Source organism: Pseudorasbora parva, chromosome 14, assembly GCF_024679245.1.
Source record: "Pseudorasbora parva isolate DD20220531a chromosome 14, ASM2467924v1, whole genome shotgun sequence".
In the NCBI taxonomy this organism is placed as follows: Eukaryota; Metazoa; Chordata; class Actinopteri; order Cypriniformes; family Gobionidae; genus Pseudorasbora; species Pseudorasbora parva.
In genome coordinates, this window is record NC_090185.1 from 19,784,649 (window position 1) to 19,803,935 (window position 19,287).

The 19,287-nt window shown below is 36.4% G+C and overlaps 1 protein-coding gene across 1 annotated transcript; it reads right to left on the minus strand.

The window, feature by feature from the left end:
- Window positions 1-1,065: 1,065 nt before the first annotated feature.
- On the minus strand, window positions 1,066-19,287 carry mfng (MFNG O-fucosylpeptide 3-beta-N-acetylglucosaminyltransferase). The gene is made up of 8 exons (XM_067415751.1): window positions 18,671-19,287; window positions 10,705-10,750; window positions 10,521-10,623; window positions 8,506-8,659; window positions 4,469-4,554; window positions 3,942-4,107; window positions 2,297-2,382; window positions 1,066-1,611 (listed from the first exon to the last, which is right to left on the minus strand). Exons 1-8 carry the CDS (start codon window positions 19,010-19,012, stop codon window positions 1,515-1,517), a joined length of 1,080 nt encoding a protein of 359 aa, XP_067271852.1. The 5' UTR covers window positions 19,013-19,287; the 3' UTR covers window positions 1,066-1,514.

Below are 19,287 nucleotides of genomic sequence, written 5' to 3' on the forward strand. Positions count from 1 at the left end.
ATGATGGATGGATGGATGGATGGATGGATGGATGGATGGATGGATGGATGGATGGATGGATGGATGGAAAAAGGGTGGATGGATGGATAGTTAGACAAATGTATGGACACAATTAATGCGTGCCTGATTGCATTGAATGGATGGATGGATGGATGGATGGATGGATGGATGGATGGATGGATGGATGGATGGATGGATGGATGGATGGATGGATAAAAAAGGGTGGATGGATGGATGATGGATGAATGGACAGATGTGTGGATAAATGGACAGATGGATGAATGCATGGATGGATAAATGGTTGGTTGGTTGGTTGGTTGGTTGAATGCATGGATGAATGTATAAATGGATGGATGGAATGGACAAATGGATGGAGGGATGGATGGATGATGGATGAATGTGTGGATGAATGAACAAAGGGATGGATGGATGGACAGATGGATGAATGCATGGATGGTTGGATGGACGGACAGATTGGTGGATGGACAAATGGATGGACTGAAGTGTGGGTGGATGGATGGATGGATGGATGGATGGATGGATGGATGGATGGATGGATGGATGGATGGATGGATGGATTGATGATGAATGGATGGACAGATGGAATGTTAAATAAATAATATTAAATAAATCTGTAACATTAAATCAAATTTCAAAAGGTTCTTAAACACCAGTCTTTGCAATCCATGTGATCAAAGTGCACTCAAAAGTTGTTCACTCAAAAGTTGCTCAGTTGTTCTCCTTGCTAAACAAAGTCAATATTTTAAAAGATTTGACTTCTAACATAAGTAGTTCACATCGGAATCAGCAACCAGCAGACGTAACAAAATGGATCAAACTCACTCAGGGGAGATGCTAATGTTGGGAAAGTCTTTGAACTGGAATTGTGCTAGTTTGTTTGATGTACCAAACACAGGCTGCCTCCCACTTGATCGCTTGATTCATTTGATTGGCTGGCTGTCTTAAAGGGCCAGTGCCCCCTGTCTGTCAAAGGCCTGTCTTAAAGAGGCAGTGCATCTGTATTGCTAATAATTTAAAAAATTCATAATCTTTATACAGGAAAATAACTTTTATTTAACAAACACTGTATAAAAATGTATTTCAAAACATAATTTAGCAGATATCCACTTAAGTGCTTAATGTAAATCATACAGTACAAATACATTACAGTAATTAAAAGGTGTACAGTGCAAATATAAGAATACAACTGATAATAGAAAGGAAAACAAATTGATTACCCTGTTTTGAAACAATTTGATTTATATACATATACAGTATGGCATACATTTTAAAAACAAAAACAAATCTTAACCAAGATGTGCGGCATGTAGACAGAAGTTACACTTACAATTTACAATTTTAATAACACTAATGGCTCAGTTAAACTTTGAGGGTTTCCTCCTTTGAACACACACTTTGGCTCCTTTGTTGGCTCCTCTGCCCTTACAAAGCACACAAAGCACGTGTCTTGTAAGGAAACTTCATGCATTGAAATTCTATACATGATTATTGTATCATTGGAGAACATGTTGATTCCATGACAGGGCATTGTTGAGGGTTGCAGGGCACCAACTTGTCATTGGGTACAGAAGACAATGGACTGTCCTGAACCTGACAAAAACAGAGCAACATTAGCTAAAAACATCTTAAACGCATCCTTAACAATTTCTATGACACATTTTTGTAATCATAGAATAATAAATGATGAAAGCAACGGATTCGTTTAGCTTCAGGCTTCAAGCTATTGTAGAAGTTTGCAAAATCTCATGCAGGAATCAAGCTTTAGGTCTCAAAAACCAGTATCCGTTATCTTGAGGAAAACATAAAACTTTTTAGCCTGTGAAGAGTTTGGTGATACATAAAGACAAATGTATTCAGATTAAGCTGATTAAGATGCACAAGGAAGTGCTTTTAAACTGCCCGTAAGAGATGTCTGCTCACGAAGTGTGTAAGAAGGGATTTAGGATGATAACAGAAAATGTCTGGATATTTAATGGGGGAAAAAAAGATTATTGAGAAGATACCAAACTCATTGTGGTAAGCATATTTTACAGATAAACATACAAATATTAGCATGAAATTAGATTTCAGGAACTTTAGTATAAGGATAACAATTTTACATCAGTTAAAGTGGCTATATATAACTTTAACGTTATTTTGTCTGATAATTTGTGTTGATAGAACAAAGGAAAGTGTAGTTACTGGCAGTATTTGTCATCTTTTAGTCATAAATAGCAAATCTGTATCCCCAGGGCCTGCGTGTGGGTGAATGTGTGAAGGTGTGTGCATGACTAACCTGGACGGATCTTCGTCTTTGGTAAAAACTCCTTTTAGTTCAACACTATTCATTTTATTCTCAAACCATCCATAGCTTAGAGTCACCTTCAGTGTTAGAGGAGGAGAAATAAACAAAAAAAAGTTAGAATTGTGTCGCCCATCTAGTGAGATTAACTAACCATTTCAGTTCAATGTTATCTGTTTTGGCAGCTAAAATCCAGTTCTTTAAAGTAAGATGTTACAATCCAGTTCTTTGAAGCTAAACATTAGCATTCGGTTCTTTGAGGTACTGTAAAATATTAGCATCAGTTATTTAAGGCAAAATATTAGCATTCAGATATTTGAGGTAAAATATCAGCATTCAGTTCTTTAATTGAGTCAAAATATTAGCATCCAGTTCTTTGAGGTAAAATATTAGCATCCAGATCTTTGAGGTAAAATATAAGCATCCAGATCTTTGAGGTAAAATATTAGCATCCAGATCTTTGAGGTAAAATATTAGCATCCAGATCTTTGAGGTAAAATATTAGCATCCATTTATTTGAGGTATAATTTTAGCTTCCAGTGAGGTCTTTGAACTACAATATTAGCATTCAGATCTTTGAGGTTAATTGTTAGCATCTAGAATTATTTGAGGTAAAATATTAACATCCAGTTCTTCAATGTAAAAATAGCATCCAGTTATTTGAGGTAAAATATCAGCCTTTAGTTATTTAATGTAAAATTAGCAGCCTGACCTTTGAGGTAAAATATTAGCATCCAGTTATTTGAACTAAAATATTAGCATCTAGTTCTTTGAGTTAAATTATTAGCATCCAGAATTCCTTGAGGTAAAATATTTGTATTCATTTATTTGAGGTAAAATATTAGCTTCCAGTTCTTGGAGGTAAAATATTAGAATCCACTTCCTTGAACTTCAATTTAAAATTAGCATCCAGTTATTTGAGGTAAATATCAGCATTCAGTTATTCAATGTAAAATTAGCAGCCAGATCTTTGAGGTAATATATATTAGCATCCAGGTATTTGAACTAAAATATTAGCATCCAGATCTTTGAGGTAAAATATAAAAATCCGGTTCTTCAATGTCAAATTAGCATCCAGTTCCTTGAGGTAAAATATCAGCATTCAGTTATTTAATGTAAAAGTAGCATCCCGATCTTTGAGGTAAAATATTCAGTTCTTTGAACTAAAATATTAGAATCCTGCATGATCTTTGAGGTAAAATATTAGCATCCAGTTCTTTGATTAAAAATTTGCATCTAGATCTTTGAGGAATAATATTACCATTCAATTAATTGAGGTAAATATTATAATCCAGCTCTTTGAACTAAAATATAAGCATCCAGTTCTTAGAACTATAATACACCGTTTACTCTTTTTTCTTTTTTCTTTTTTGAATTTTGAAGCAAACTATAAAAAATAAATGTTCTGAAGAAAATGTGTTCTGACGTGTTCTGAAGAAAATGGGACTACTTTTTTGCATTGCTAAAGTATGCTAATGTATGAATTTTTGCCTGATAGATTGTTAGCAGTTCTGTTAATTTCTTCTCAACTGAAACTTAATGAACTATCATTCATTTCTTTAGCAATACTTTAATACCTAAATATAAGCAATGCTAATAGCTACCACTAAACATCAGGTGGAAATGACAGTAATCTCACTTGTTTGGGGATATCACTGGGGGCAAGAAGAAGAAGGTTTTCCAGATGAGAGTGAAACATGTTGCTATGGACCATTGAGATGCCCAGTCGCCTCTCGACTATGAAGCCCACTGTACAGTCATCAGGTAACATGATAACTGCAGAGGTCTGCTCAAACCTGGGACCACTGCAAATGAAGACAACATATTCTATATGCATAATATATTCACCATACAGTTCAAAAGTATAGGGCCGCTAATAAATGAGTTTGAAATAATCTCTTATGTTCACCATGGCTAAATTTAACCTAGGAATCATTTGTAACGTTGTAAATGTCTTTAATGTCACCTTTGATTCATTTAATATGTCTTTGCTTAATAAAAGTATTAACTTTGAACAGTTGTGTATGTTCTGTTGCTGTCTGGAAGAAGGCACTTACACACTTGTGGTGACTTTTATTTCCTATAGCAAGGTGGCACTAAAATTTCCATGAAATGACTTCATAATCAAAGCCATACACACACACACAAGCTGAATCAGGGCCTCACCTTGCCCAGGGTGCCATCTTCTCTGCCAGCTTCCTGCTCAGACAGAAACCAGCCCCTCCTGTAGCAAACCAGAAACGGACGTCCCTCTGAAACAGAACAGAGAAAAAAGTCAACTAAATCAGCCTAAAGAGTGGAAGTCATGCAGTGGCTCCAAATATATATATATTATATGAAGAATTAATACTACAGTTCATTAGAATTTAAGAATCAATCCTAGAACATTGATGTGAGGGGTAATTTATGGGCGCTCTGAAGCTCTAGTGATACAAGCGGTCAGTGTGCGATAGTTTACAGCAGCACATGTGGAGACTCGCTGAGGTTGTGAGTAAGCCTCGCCTAAAGCAGGAATTTAAGCAACAAGAGATGGAAGAGATGAACAAGAGAAGTTATTAAAGCAACTTGCAAATGAACCTCACTTTCCTTAAAAAAAATCTTGAACAAGTGTGCAGAATGTCAATCACTTGTAGATCAATATATATATATATATATATATATATATATATATATATATATATATATATATATATATATATATATATATATATATATATATATATATATATATATACTATACTTATTCAAAATAAGTACCAACTCAAAAGAGTATGCGTTTTTCGGACACAGGCGATTCCTCATCTTGGACTGCTGATTTTGAACGAATTGCTCGAGTTAAAGATTCAATGACTCACTCATGAATACAACTGCTTGATTAAAGGTTTAGTTCGCTTCAAAATGAATATTTTGTGATATTTTACTCATCCCCACCTCATCCAAGGTGTCTTTCTTTCTTCAGTCGAAAAGAAAATAAGTTTTTTGAGGAAAACATTCCAGGATTTTTCTTCACATAATAGAATTCAATGGCAACCAAAATGTTGAAGGTCCAAATAAATGCCATTTCAAAGGGTTTTGAAGGGCTTCAGAGGCTCAGCGCGAGGAATATGGTCTTATTTAGCAAAACAATTGGTCATTTTCAAAAAATAACCTAAACTGCTTATCTTGCGCTGCTCTGCGACATGCCACAGATTGCGCAATCACATTGGAAAGGTCACACTAGACATAGGCGGAAGTACCACCCCAAGCGAATGTGCGAGGACTAATAAAAACGCCCTTTACCAAAAAACACTCCATCTTCAATTTCAAAATCCTCCAACATCATTGTTTTACCTTTTTTTTTTTTTGCTAAAGGATGTTTTTATTAGTCTTCGCATGTGCGCTTTGCGGTACTTCCGCCTTTGTCTAGCATGACCTTTCCGATGTGATTACGTAATCTGGGGTGCACCTCAGAGCAGCGCAAGATGACCAATTTAGGTTAAAAAAGAATATATATTTTTTTAAAAGAATTTTAAAGGACAGATCGTTTCGCTAGATAAGACCCTATTCCTCGTCTGGGATCGCGTAGAGCCTCTGAAGCCCTTTTGAAACTGCATTGATGTGGACCTTCAACATTTTGCTTGCCATTGAAGTGAATGATGTGGAGAAAAATCCTGAAATGTTTTCCTCAAAAAACGTAAATTCTTTTCGACAGAAGAAAGACAGACATGAACATCTTGGATGGAGGTAAATAAAATATCAGGACATTTTCATTTTGAAGTGAACTAACCCTTTAATCCCTGAACGAGTCTGTGCTTTTAAACGAATCTTTAGAATAAACGATTGACTCACTCATGAAGACGGTAGTTTGCCGCCACCTACTGGTGTCAATATAGCCCCTTTCACACTGCACGTCGGACCTGCAATATTGCCGGAACATTGCCGGGTCGCCTTCTGTGTGAAAGCAAACACGTCCCGGAATTGATTACCAAACTGAACCCGGGTCGGGGACCTAGTAACATTGCGGGGTTCGACCCGGGACGAGCACTGTGTGAACAAAAGCCAAAACTAATGCCGCAACGTGTACGTAGTTATCGCGCGACTCCTAGAGCTTGTTTTTTCAATAATATAACCCTGCAGTGCCAGAAGAGCTAGTCGGTGTTTTAAACGCAGAGAGTGTTTGTATACAAAAGAAACTGAAATTAAACAAGCAGAAACGTGCGCAAACTGGACACAAGTTGAGACCATGGCGATCCTTACTTATCCGCGCTGAAGCGGAGATCGCTCGCCATTATACGTCACATCGGGATGTCACGTGTCAACTCGATCCGGGACCGTTACAGGTTGTGTGTGAAAGCGCACATATTACGGTATTTCGCTGGCAGTGAGAATGGATCAAATCTAGCGGCCCAAAAAGAAATACAAAAAGAGTCAAATTTGCAAATCATATGAAGAATCATATTTTCAAGCCAATTAGAAAACAACTGTTGCCTGAAATGCATTTATTTTAAATTCCCATATAAATGATCCATTCCTCTAATTCAAATTTTAATTTCAAAATCCTGTTTGCTATACCGCCAAGCATCTAAAATGTTTATATTTATTCAGATGGTTCACCAATTTTGTGGCTAAACTCCTTGTAAATGCAAAGTATCACCTCTTCAAACCATGAATGTATCATGCTCTGTAAGCTCTCAGTGCATATCTGCTCTCATTTCTTGGCTTTCATGAAATTCTGAGCCGTTTTTTGTTTTCCACACAGTGTCCTGTGGAGCATCATAAGCGACAGGGGCATAAATCTGACTGTATCCATCTACTCATCCCCCCATCCGTTTATCCCTCCCTTCAATCCTCCGTGTGGTCGTTACCCTCAAGGTTCTCTACAGTCCATTTCTGTCCTCTCCTCCTTTCAGCCGTATCCCTCCCCTGTAGGGAGTTGTGGCCTGTCCAGCCAGACGTATTAATGTGGACATAAACAACGCAGAGGACACACGGAGAGACAAATGGGACGGTCCAGGTTGCGTTCACCAGAACAAAAAAGCGGTTTAAATTTAATGGGGCTTTGACTATCCAACTGAGTGTTATATAGAGGAAGATGTTGAGGAACAAAGCAAAGGAAACAAAATGGATTTGTATAAGGTAACCCCACAATTAAAAAGAATACATTAAACACATGTTGTTTCAAAAGATGAGAGGCTGATCTAAAGGACAACAGACTATATAGGTATAACTAATACGCGGTTATGTCAGGTATAGCTATTTGTTTTCATTTTGTCTTTCATCTGGTAGAGTGGTGACAGTAATGAAAAGACAGTTCTCATTTTTATTACCCAGGTGCCTCTGTGGCCCAAGAGATCAGTAGAGCAGAGAAATAGTAAGAGAGAGAGATGAAACCTGAACTGAATGGCTTGTATGTTCCTGTAGACCTCACACAAATTTTTTATGTTTTATTTGGACATTCCATAGACATAATGATTTTTATACTGTACACATGGTATATTCTATCACCTACCCCAACCCTACCCATCACAGAAAACATCACTTAGTATGATTTATAAGCTGTTTTCCTCATGGGGACCAATAAATATCTTTGTGGGGATATTTGTCCCCGTAACATAGGGTTTAGCTAGCAGGACCACAAACACACACACACACACACACACACACACACACACACACACACACACACACACACACACACACACACACACACACACACACACACACACACACACAGAAGAAGAAGCAGGTCCAAAGTCAGCATGGCTAAACACACACACACACACACACACACACACACACACACACACTCAAAATGACTAGCTTTACACATTATACATGATTGGATCAACTCCTCCAATAGTATTGACAGTTTTTCTCTCTGGCTATAGGAGCAGACAGAATTGTCCAGATCAATAAGCAATAAAGCTCTAATCACTGATCGATTCCTGAAGGTATTTTTTTATTTATTTATTTATTTAATGTATTTGGTCATGTCTGAAACTATATTTATTTATTTAAAGTCGTTACCAAAAGAAAAATCCCTTGCAGGGATAATCAGTGATTAGAGCTTATATATTATTATTATTATTATTATTATTATTATTATTATTATTATTATTATTATTATTATTGTTATTATTATTATTATTATTATTATTAATATTATTATTATCAGTTGAACAATAAATTCAGTTTAAAAAAAAAAATAATAATGGGATACTGACTGTCTTATTCCCTTCCAGCAGCTCCTGCGCTCTCATTGGTCGATCCAGGCTTGGCTTGCCCACATAAATATCGCTGTCGTCTGGGAAGGCCGTCAGGAGAGAAAGAAGAGCTCCAGGGTTCAGGTAGTTATCATCATCAACATGACACAACCACCTATGGCAAAAAAAAAGGGCTTTAAAAGTTATATAAAATTCATATAACTTTTTATATATATATATATATATAATAGTTCAGTAATATATATATATATATATATATATATATATATATATATATATATATATATATAAATATATATATATATATATATATATATATATATATATATATATATATATATATATATATATACAGCGGCGTAGCACCAAATTTTGGGCCCTGGGTACAAACCATCTTGCTGGGCCCCCTTACCAAATGCCATAGTGATAGCAATGGGTGGGGTATTGCATTTTTATCATAAAAACACATAAAATGTAAACAAAATAAGCCATTTGTACATAAATTCTATACAAATGTTAGTGCATGTATATGTATATATAGAAAACTGACTTCTAAGGGCCCCTGGGTACTCGGTACCCTTTACCCCCCCAGTCTGACGCCCCATATATATATATATATATATATATATATATATATATATATATATATATATATATATATATACTGATCAGGCATAATATTATGTCCTAATATTGTGTTGGTCGCCCTTTTGCTACTAAAACAGCCTTGACCCATTGAGGGATGGACTCTACTTGACCCCTGAAGGTATGCTAGCAGCTAGCAGCAGATCTTTTATGTCCTGTAATTTGTGAGGTGGGGCCTCCATGAATCTGACTTGTTTGTTCGGCACATCCCACAGATGCTCAATTGGATTGAGATCTGGGGAATTTGGAGGCCAAGTCAACACCTCAAACTCATTGTTCTGCTCCTCAAACCATTTCTGAACAATTTTTGGTTTGTGGTAGGGCGTATTATCCTGCTAAAAGAGGCCACATCCACCAGGGAATTCCAAAGCATCACACTGCCTCCACCAGCTTGCCTTCTTCCCATAGTGCATCCTGGTGCCATGTGTTCCCCGGGTAAGCGACGCACCCGACCATCCACGTGATGTAAAAGAAAATTATTCATCAGACCAGGCCACCTTCTTCCATTGCTCTGTGGTCCAGTTCTGATGCTCACGTGCCCACTGGCGCTTTCACCGGTGGACAGGGGTCAGCATGGGCACTCTGACTGGTCTGCGGCTATGCAGCCCCATACACAACAAACTGTGATGCACTGTGTATTCTTACACCTTTCTATCAGAACCAGCATTAACTTCTTGAGCAAATTGAGCTACAGTAGCTCATCTGTTTGATCAGACCACACAGGCCAGCCTTCGCTCCCCACCGAATCACCACTGTTCCTTCCTTCGGCCAATTTTGAGACCTACAAGAGCTGCAGTCCTCTAACCATCACAATTTGGCCCTTGTCAAACTCACGCAAACCCTTATGCTTGCCTGTTTGTCCTGCTCCTAACAAATCAACTTTAAAGTATGAAATGTTCACTTGCTGTCTTATTCACGTCACTATTCACGTATACCTGATCAATATATATATATATATATATATATATGCAAATAATTCTTACATATATACATGTAGTGTATGTGTGTGTATTTAATTATACACTGTAACACACACATATATATTATGTAAACACAAACAGGACTGTAAAATAAAATGCTACCAAGAACCAAGTACATAATTTTTTTATTCAGATGGATGGATGGATGGATGGATGGATGGATGGATGGATGGATGGATGGATGGATGGATGGATAGATAGATAGATAGATAGATAGATAGATAGATAGATAGATAGATAGATAGATAGATAGATAGATAGATAGATAGATAGATAGATAGATAGATAGATAGATAGATAGATAGATAGATAGATAGATAGATAGATAGATAGATAGATAGATAGATAGATAGATAGATTATAACATTATTACATCATTATCCAACTCACTTTTTGTCAGAGGCCATGAAGTAGTGGTACTCAGCAGCCATCTTGCAGGATAAAGCTTGATGACTGTGCTCCGGCGGGCAGTCAGTGACGACAACATTAAATCCTTTGAGCACAGGAACACACAATGAATGAAGAGCAAAGATTCAGAAGTTCAGAACAATCCTAAAGAACAAAGATGATTTACCTTCAGAGGAAACATCTTCATCTGGACTGTCTGTGAAGATATACGTCTGTAAAAGTAAAAATAAACACAGATTAAAGTGGCTAACCATATTAATTCTGAAATGGTGCATAATCAAACCGACTAATCAATATTATAAATATTCAATGTGACTTTATATATGTGGGCATACACTAGCGTTTAATGGTTTGAGGACGGTAATATTGTTTTAGCATTTATTTGATCAAAACTGCTGTTTAAAATGTTTGTGAAAACTGTGATACTTTTTTTTAAGGATTCTTTGATGAATATACATCTAATTTAATACAACCCCCCGTTTGTAAATTTCGTAAATTTAATACGCTAAATTTAATACAACCCCCCCGAATAAAAGTATTAATTTCTTTAAAAATATATAAACATATTATGTTTGTGTGTGTGTGTGTGTGTGTGTGTGTGTGTGTGTGTGTGTGTGTGTGTGTGTGTGTGTGTGTGTGTGTGTGTGTGTGTGTGTGTGTGTGTGTGTGTGTGTGTTTGTGTGTGTGTGTGTGTGTGTGTGTGTGTGTGTGTGTGTGTGTGTGTGTGTGTTCTCTAGATAGTGCTTACTAAATGTTACACGACAAGGAATATTTCCAATTAGAAATAATTACAAAAATGTGTAATATTATTCAAAAAAAAAAAAAAACTATTATTAAACTTAGTTTTAAAATATACATTTTTATCTATTTAATTATTTTTCACAATTTAAAATATTTATATTTTTATATTCTGCATTAAAATGTATTATTATACTATTAACTTAATAATATAATTATTATTAAACAAATTAAAAACTTGACTTTTAATATGTAGATATTTACATTTATGCATTTAGCAGATTAATCACGATTAATCACATTTAACATGAAAGTTTGTAAATAAATATATATATATATATATATATATATATATATATATATATATATATATATATATACTAAAATTTTATTCAATTAATCGCAATTAATCGGTTTGACAGTACTAATATATAAATATCGGTTTGACAGTACTAATATATAAATAATATTAATGAACCTTTCCAGCATCATATGTAACCACAGAGCCGAAATGATAAAACAAAAGTCTCTCAACCGAGTGAGAGGAGCAGATTTAGGAGCCATTTCCTGCTAGACCAAGGCACATCCTATCTGTGGTTAGCCATGGCTATAGTCTTCTGTTTTGACTCACTCACTCACTCACACACACACAGACACACACACACAATCTTTATTACGTCCCATGATACAGTGGAGGTGTCACTTTGGAAGTTTTGCTTCATTACGACGTCTAGGCACTCCGGACGGCTCCGATCGTAAGTCTACGTGCCTCTCCCTCCGTGGTCCTTGAGCACAGGCAGAATAATCGAACGCGCAGATCAATGCCGCGGCCATCAAAGCCAATGGGCCAGAGCGAGGGGAAACGGCCCACTCACACCCCGAGCTCCTTCATAAATCATAAGCGTGGATCTTTAGCTCTCATTTCGGCTAAAGTGAGACGGCTGATGACAGCGGCTCGTAAAGCACCGTCTGGAGATACACAAAGAGTGAAACGGCAGCACAACTGCCCATTAGTGGGATAATGAAGTGAAACTCGTGGAGGAGGCGCGTACATTTTGTCTTCCAAACTTGAGAGGGAAATAAATAGGCACAGATGGAGGGGGGAAAGGACGCAAATTTAGAGAGGATGCTTAGTGCAGAGCCATGGGTGGAACGTGAAGTCCAGCTACCCCTATCTGAATGTAATTTGGGCATAAAAGATCTATCCACACCCTAATTCTATCCCTCCACCCATTAGATTCTGGTGGACCCACTGAAATGCCTTGAAATGTGTAGCATTATTCAATGTGCTGGCGTAATTTCCACTGAAACAGGAAGACACATGGGGCGGGACATATGGAGCTGCTAAAACAGCTAATAGCGTTTAGTTTATATCACAGCTCAGCCAGAGCTGTTGAGGTCGATAAAGCCGCATTTTCCTCCTAATCTCTAACCGCTTCTCCTCCATATCTCTTTAAACGATAGCATTCTGTGCAGAATTCAAAGGATCTGATATGTTTTGTGGTCTTTGCCGACTCGAATATAATCCACTCTGTGCTATTGTGTCTCTTGGACCGGAGCAGACTTTGTGCACACTACGGATGTTCGCGTGAAATCTGACTCCATTCGCCCCAATGGAAAGCATGTTTACACTGCCTGAATCTATCCCTATCCCCTATATAGTGCACTAATGTGCCATTCACCATGTAGAAAATAGTAAATAGTAAAGTGTCCGATTTTAGCCATAGCTTCAGCGTCTATTTAGGGGGCGGGACGCTTCAAATTGAGAGCATTTGATTGGACAGAAAATCTGATGAGAAGTGCAGTGATGTCATCAAAAATTATTGATCCATATTGGCAGAAGTGAGAGACTGTATGTTTTAAATCCTTAAATCTTTTAAATGTGAATTTTGTCATTGTTTAACATTAAGACTAGCATTTACACTAAAAGCCAAAAAACTTCCATTTTGATTTCATGGGGACTTGACGTCCAGAGAGGGGGAGCTGAATGTCATTTTGCTCTTCAGTGAGGTCCACTAACAAATTTAAGAAAGTTCAGTGGGCTCATAATGTGATGGACAATATAAACGGATCCACTTATAGGAAGCCAATGCCATCCAAAAAGTATTTGCTTATAATGTCAACGCCCCACTTACAGTTTGTCACTGGAAAAAAACATATTAGTCTGTAAAAGTGCTCAATAACAAAATCTAACAATGCTTTTTTACTAAAATAACGCCTTTGCTTGGATGTCCGGTGTTTTCTTTTGTTTTCCTGGCATTTGTTAAAAGTGCCCGAGTTGTTGTTTCACACTTTGTTCCTGTTTCCTCAGCTTAAGACTTCCTCTGTCAGATAGACTTCCGTTCTGTCATTGTTTCAAAACGCAGTCTGCGGCTGTCACTTCCTCTTGCTTATTGGCACGGAGGCAAAGGGCACACACACAAACATAAGCACACACACTTATGAAAACTGACACACACAAACAACATCCTGTGCTTAAAAACCTGCTGATGGAACTCGAAAACGAAATTGAACAATGCCCTAACTGTAAGCATCAAACATTGGGACATATTTACATTTACATTTATGCATTTGGCAGACGCTTTTATCCAAAGCGACTTACATTGCATTCAAGGTACACATTTTACATTATTGTCAATTCTTATATAAAACATATACTCAATCGACTGGAAACAGCCAGCTATAACAGAGGCTTTCCAAGGTTTTTTCTTAGAACTTCAGCTAACGTTGTGGCAAGGTTCGGTCAAAGTTATGAACGAACGTAACAGTAACATTGGTAAACCATTCATTCTGGTCTTTAAAAGAGATAGTTCATCCCAAAATGAAAATTACATTTTTGTTAGCTGGTTTTACTTTCCTAATACTATCCTCATTTTTTTTAATAAAATGTATATTCAAAATTAGTCTTCATGTAGAAGAAGGTACATTTACACAACAACGATGTGCTAAAAACAGAACAATCCATTGCGTATTCGGTGGTCACTACGGACAGGCTCCAGAAGGGAGCAGAATCTCATTGAGTCTCATGTTAAAATGCCCAACTTTACAGCAGAAAAAAAAACATGTTTACAACCTGGTACAAATTATGGTTTTGGTCTATACGGCTAATTTTGCCCTTCATGACAACTGTGAGGGGGTGATTTTTTTTATATAACTCATTCGTTTACATTATATAAAGCCTTTAAGTTTTGCGTAATTAAGGGCGTGGCCACTTTGAGTGACAGGTGGATAGTATTTGTCAGTTGACGGTGGGCATAGACTGTAAAAAATATGGATCTAGTGTCCGTGACGTCACCCATAGGATTCTGAAGAGCATTTTTGAAGAGTAGAGACGAGCTGGCCATTGGCATCTTGGCAACGCGTCATGTCACTCCCGGACAGAAAATGGGCAAAGCGGCGGGATGTGGGCGGAGCTGAGGTGACGCGATGACTAACAGACAGCGGATAAATGGCTATTCAACTGTCACTCAAAGTAACCACGCCCTAAATTACGCAAAACTTTAAGGCTTTATATAATGTAAACTCACAGTTCTCATGCAAAATTAGCCATATAGAGCAAAACCACAATTTTTACCAGGCTGTAAACATGTTTTTTTCTGCTGTAAAGTTGGGCATTTTAATATGGTGCTCAATGAGATTCTGCTCCCTTCTGGAGCCTGTCCCTAGTGGCCAGTCGAGGAATTGCAGTTTAAGTTACTTCCGTATTGGCTTCAACAGAAACTGGGAGAGGTTGCCTCACATCACCTCAGCTCCGCCCACGTCCCGCCTCCCACCAAAGGCCAGCTCGACCCTAATTTATGCTTCAAAATTGCTCTTCAGAATCCTATGTGTGACGTCACGGACACTACGTCCGTTTTTTTTAAGTCTATGGTAATACACATGCACATGACATCACAGTTTTCACAAGTCCGCGTTTTTGTTGTTTACACAGAGACAATATTCAAAAGTTTGTTTTCATGATCCCAAAACGCTGTAGTCGTAAACGAAAGTCCAAAACAAGTAAAAAGTTTCCCATTTTTGGTTGAAAATGGTGTTGTGCAAATGGCCTCAGAGGGAAAGGAAAAGCTGAATCTTCCAACTTGAGATGAAGACACTTCCTCCTCATTTTCTCATATTCAAAACAGGACCAAGAAAGCAGAAGCAGGGATTTTTTTTGTTGAAATTGTCCTGTTTGAGGGCCAAAAAAAAACCTCAGCGTCAAACCCTTCCAGCTTCAGACTTTCAGAATAAATGTTTAAGAGCCATTTCTTCAACACAAAAGTGAATTAGTATGCCGTACAAGAGTCATTTGAGCCCTGAGCGTTTTGCACACGTTCTCTTTGATCGTACAAGTATTTGGATCAGCAGCACCGCTATTTCGCACTTGTCATCTTATATTTAGAGTGACGGCTGCTCCTTTGAAAGTGTTACATCCTGAGTTGCACGTTGGGAATTCATTTTGACAGGCCACTCAGAGATAACGCTCGGCAAGTCCAATCACTAACATCTTCCAAAAGTACTGCTCGTTGTTAGCGCCTGCCAAACCACAAGTTCATAGGTGTTCGTGTGTGTGTGTGTGTGTGTGTGTGTGTGTGTGTGTGTGTGTGTGTGTGTGTGTGTGTGTGTGTGTGTGTGTGTGTGTGTGTGTGTGTGTGTGTGTGTGTGTGTGTGTGTGTGTGTTAGTACGTCAGTCTGGCTTTGTTCTGCTTCTTAATGTCATGTTACAGCAGGCCACAGTCAAATCTAATAATTTACGGTTTAAATGGGTGTCTATTAAGGGGGGCGTTTAAGACTTTTTCAATGTCAGTTTGACTCTGTCAAATTTTACTTTTTGCCAAGTAGGCCTACAAGTAATGACCAATAATTATGTCTCACTTTCCCAGAATTAATACAAAGGACCAGAGCTTCACTCATAAACATTTTATCTCATGCAACATTCATTTAAGTGTCAACCAGGTCCAAGGAAACAGAACTGGATGGGAAATCAGATTATATACCAGCCAATATATCCCAAAATATGAATTTGAATTTAACAGGAGCATGAATTTTTTAGCTTTGTGGCTGACAAATAGTGGGAAAAAAAAATTTCATATTTGGGTCATATTTCAGTAATATACTACTGAATATTACTGAAATATGAAAATTATTTGCCCACTATTTGTCAGCAAAAAAAAAAAAAAAAATATATATATATATATATATATATATATATATATATATATATATATATATATATATATATATATATATATATATATATACACACACACCATTACATATACACCATTATACATTATATACTATTAGATCATTTTATTGTGACATTAGTAATCACATATTAATAATATGAATAAGAATTATTATTATTTAAAATGATTAATAATAAGTAAATAATATATTTCATTTAATATAAAAGTTATATTATAATGTATTTTTTAAACAATATAAATAACAATATAAACAATATTATATTAGGTAATAAAATATATATTATAATATGTAACTATATTAATCACACAATCATTATTATCTAAAAGTAAATAATATATTTATTTTAATATAAAATATCTATTATTAATCACATAATAACAATTATGAATATTATTGGTGTCATTATTATTATTATTATTATTATTATTATTATTATTATTATATAATTGTTATTTTTGTATTGTTGTTGTTATAAAATAAGTGAATATTAGATTTAATATAAAGGCTGTATAATAAATTAATATTATTTGTTGTATTGTGACATTATTAATCACACAATAGTAATTATTATTACTATTTGTATTATTATTATTATTATTATTATTATTATTATTATTATTATTATTAATGCCACAATAAAAATCATTATTATGATAAAAGTATCATTATTATGATAAAATATGTTAATACTATATTTAATAGAATATGAAAGTTGTCTTAATATTTTACATTTTTAATGAGAAAATATATTTAGTATATATTTAATATAAATCTGTATTATGAATCATATAATAACAATTATTAATATCATTATTATAATTATTATTATTATAATTATTATTATTACTATTTTGTGATTTATAATGCTACAATACAAATTCTTCTTCTTATTGTTCTTATTCATCTTATTATTATTATATAAGAATAAGTTAACTATATTTAATATAATATAAATTGTATTATTGTATTATTATTTTTTATAAGTATTTAAGTATTAGTATTGCTATTTTAAAATATCCTTTATATATTACTGGCCTGTATATTATTTAAAAATCACAACAACAAAAAATATTAAGAATAACTGCAACATCAACAAAAACAACAACAAAAACCTTGGTGGTTATTGATTATTTGGGAGTGGAGGTTATTTTATTACAATAAAAAAGAATATGCTATGGTTTAAACAAAAAAATTGTCCTGTGCAAAACATTTTAATAAAACTTTCCTCATGCGAAATATAATGTTGCACTTTTTCATCTAGTCTTTGTGGTGAAAAGCGACCATGACGCCACAGGTCTCTCGGATGATATTCACACATAGCTGCCGTGATGTAAACCACACACAGACACACTCGGTCTGGCCTTTTAGATCTGTCAAGTCAGAGATGCTTTCAGTATCTACAACCCAGAACCCGTCAGTAAACCCACGAACTAATTTGAGTTGTATCGTGTCTTAAATTCACTGTCACACCAAATCCATCATATTACAAGACAATCAGTGAAAGGCACTGAACTTGGCTTTATTAAAATGGACTTTCAGTCAAGTTATCGTGATTGGTTTATCTCTCAAAGGTCACAGCTGTGAGTTCTGCTTCTTGTGGCAAAAAAAAAGAGGACCTAAAAGTCCATCTCTAGCCTTCGTGACAAGGCTACTCAGAGAACATAGAGGAAGTGCTCAGTCTATAAACGAGCACAGGGCGGACGGAACAGGAAATGGGGCAGATCGCTGCGTTTTAATAGAATCATGCACCCATTCGTCGGCTAATCTTTTGCGGCATGGTGCCAACGTTAATAAAACTGGCTCATCCCTGCTTGTGAAAAAATGGCTTTAATCACTGTTTTGCAAACGAGTAGAAAAAGGTGGGTTGGGAAATGCCATACAGTGCCACTTGCTCATAACTGTCACATTTTGGCACCATGCAAGTTTTTGAGGTTTTGCACCTGCGCTTTCCCCGGGACGTTTGCACGCAACCTCTAGCTGATGATGCCACAGGATGTGCACACGTCTCCCAGACGTCCTGTGACATCATCCTCAGCATTTCTGTGTGAGTTTGTATCTCGAATCATGATTAAGACATCAAATGACCAGTGGACAATCAGAAACATTGAGGGGTACAACACTGCTCGATCAGTATGGGGTTTCTTATACGCAATATTCATATATATTTCTGAGCCTGTAATAGCTCGTAGTCAAGGAACACTCACGTGGTCTTTAGTCCTGGAGATCCAGGTCTCCAGAAGGAGAGCAAGGCGGGTCTTGTGGAACCGGCCGGTGGTTTTCACTGCGATGAAGATGTCAGTGAGCTCTAAAGATGGCTGTGGCTTCATCTCCCTCCATTCCTGACGTTTCTCCTTCTGTTTTTCATTAACAACATCCTCGTGTTGGTTTACAGCCACTGTCCTTGATATAGATGCTGTTCTTTCGTGTGCAAAAGGCGCAGTGGGTTTTTGGTCACTCCGGGTGCGCAGCTGCAAATCCAGCAAAACCAGGAGGAACAGGGTCAGAGCGAAGGCAGGCAGTGCATGAAACAGCCTCCTTAAGATCATCTTCTAAAGTCCTCGATCCACTTCTGGCCACATATTAAAGTAGTTTAAGTAGTATAATCGGCGGCATATGGGCGCATTCACACTACATGGCGCACTAAAAAAGGTCTTATTTTAAAAAATAATAATAATGAAATGTAACAGACTGAGAGTCCTTGTGTGGGTTGGAATATGTATTTTAAATTCATTGTTATTCCATTAAAGTTTGCATGTGGTAATTCCACGCGGATCCTGCCTGATGCCCCATTGCTCTGTTAAAGCGGAGGATGGATGAACTG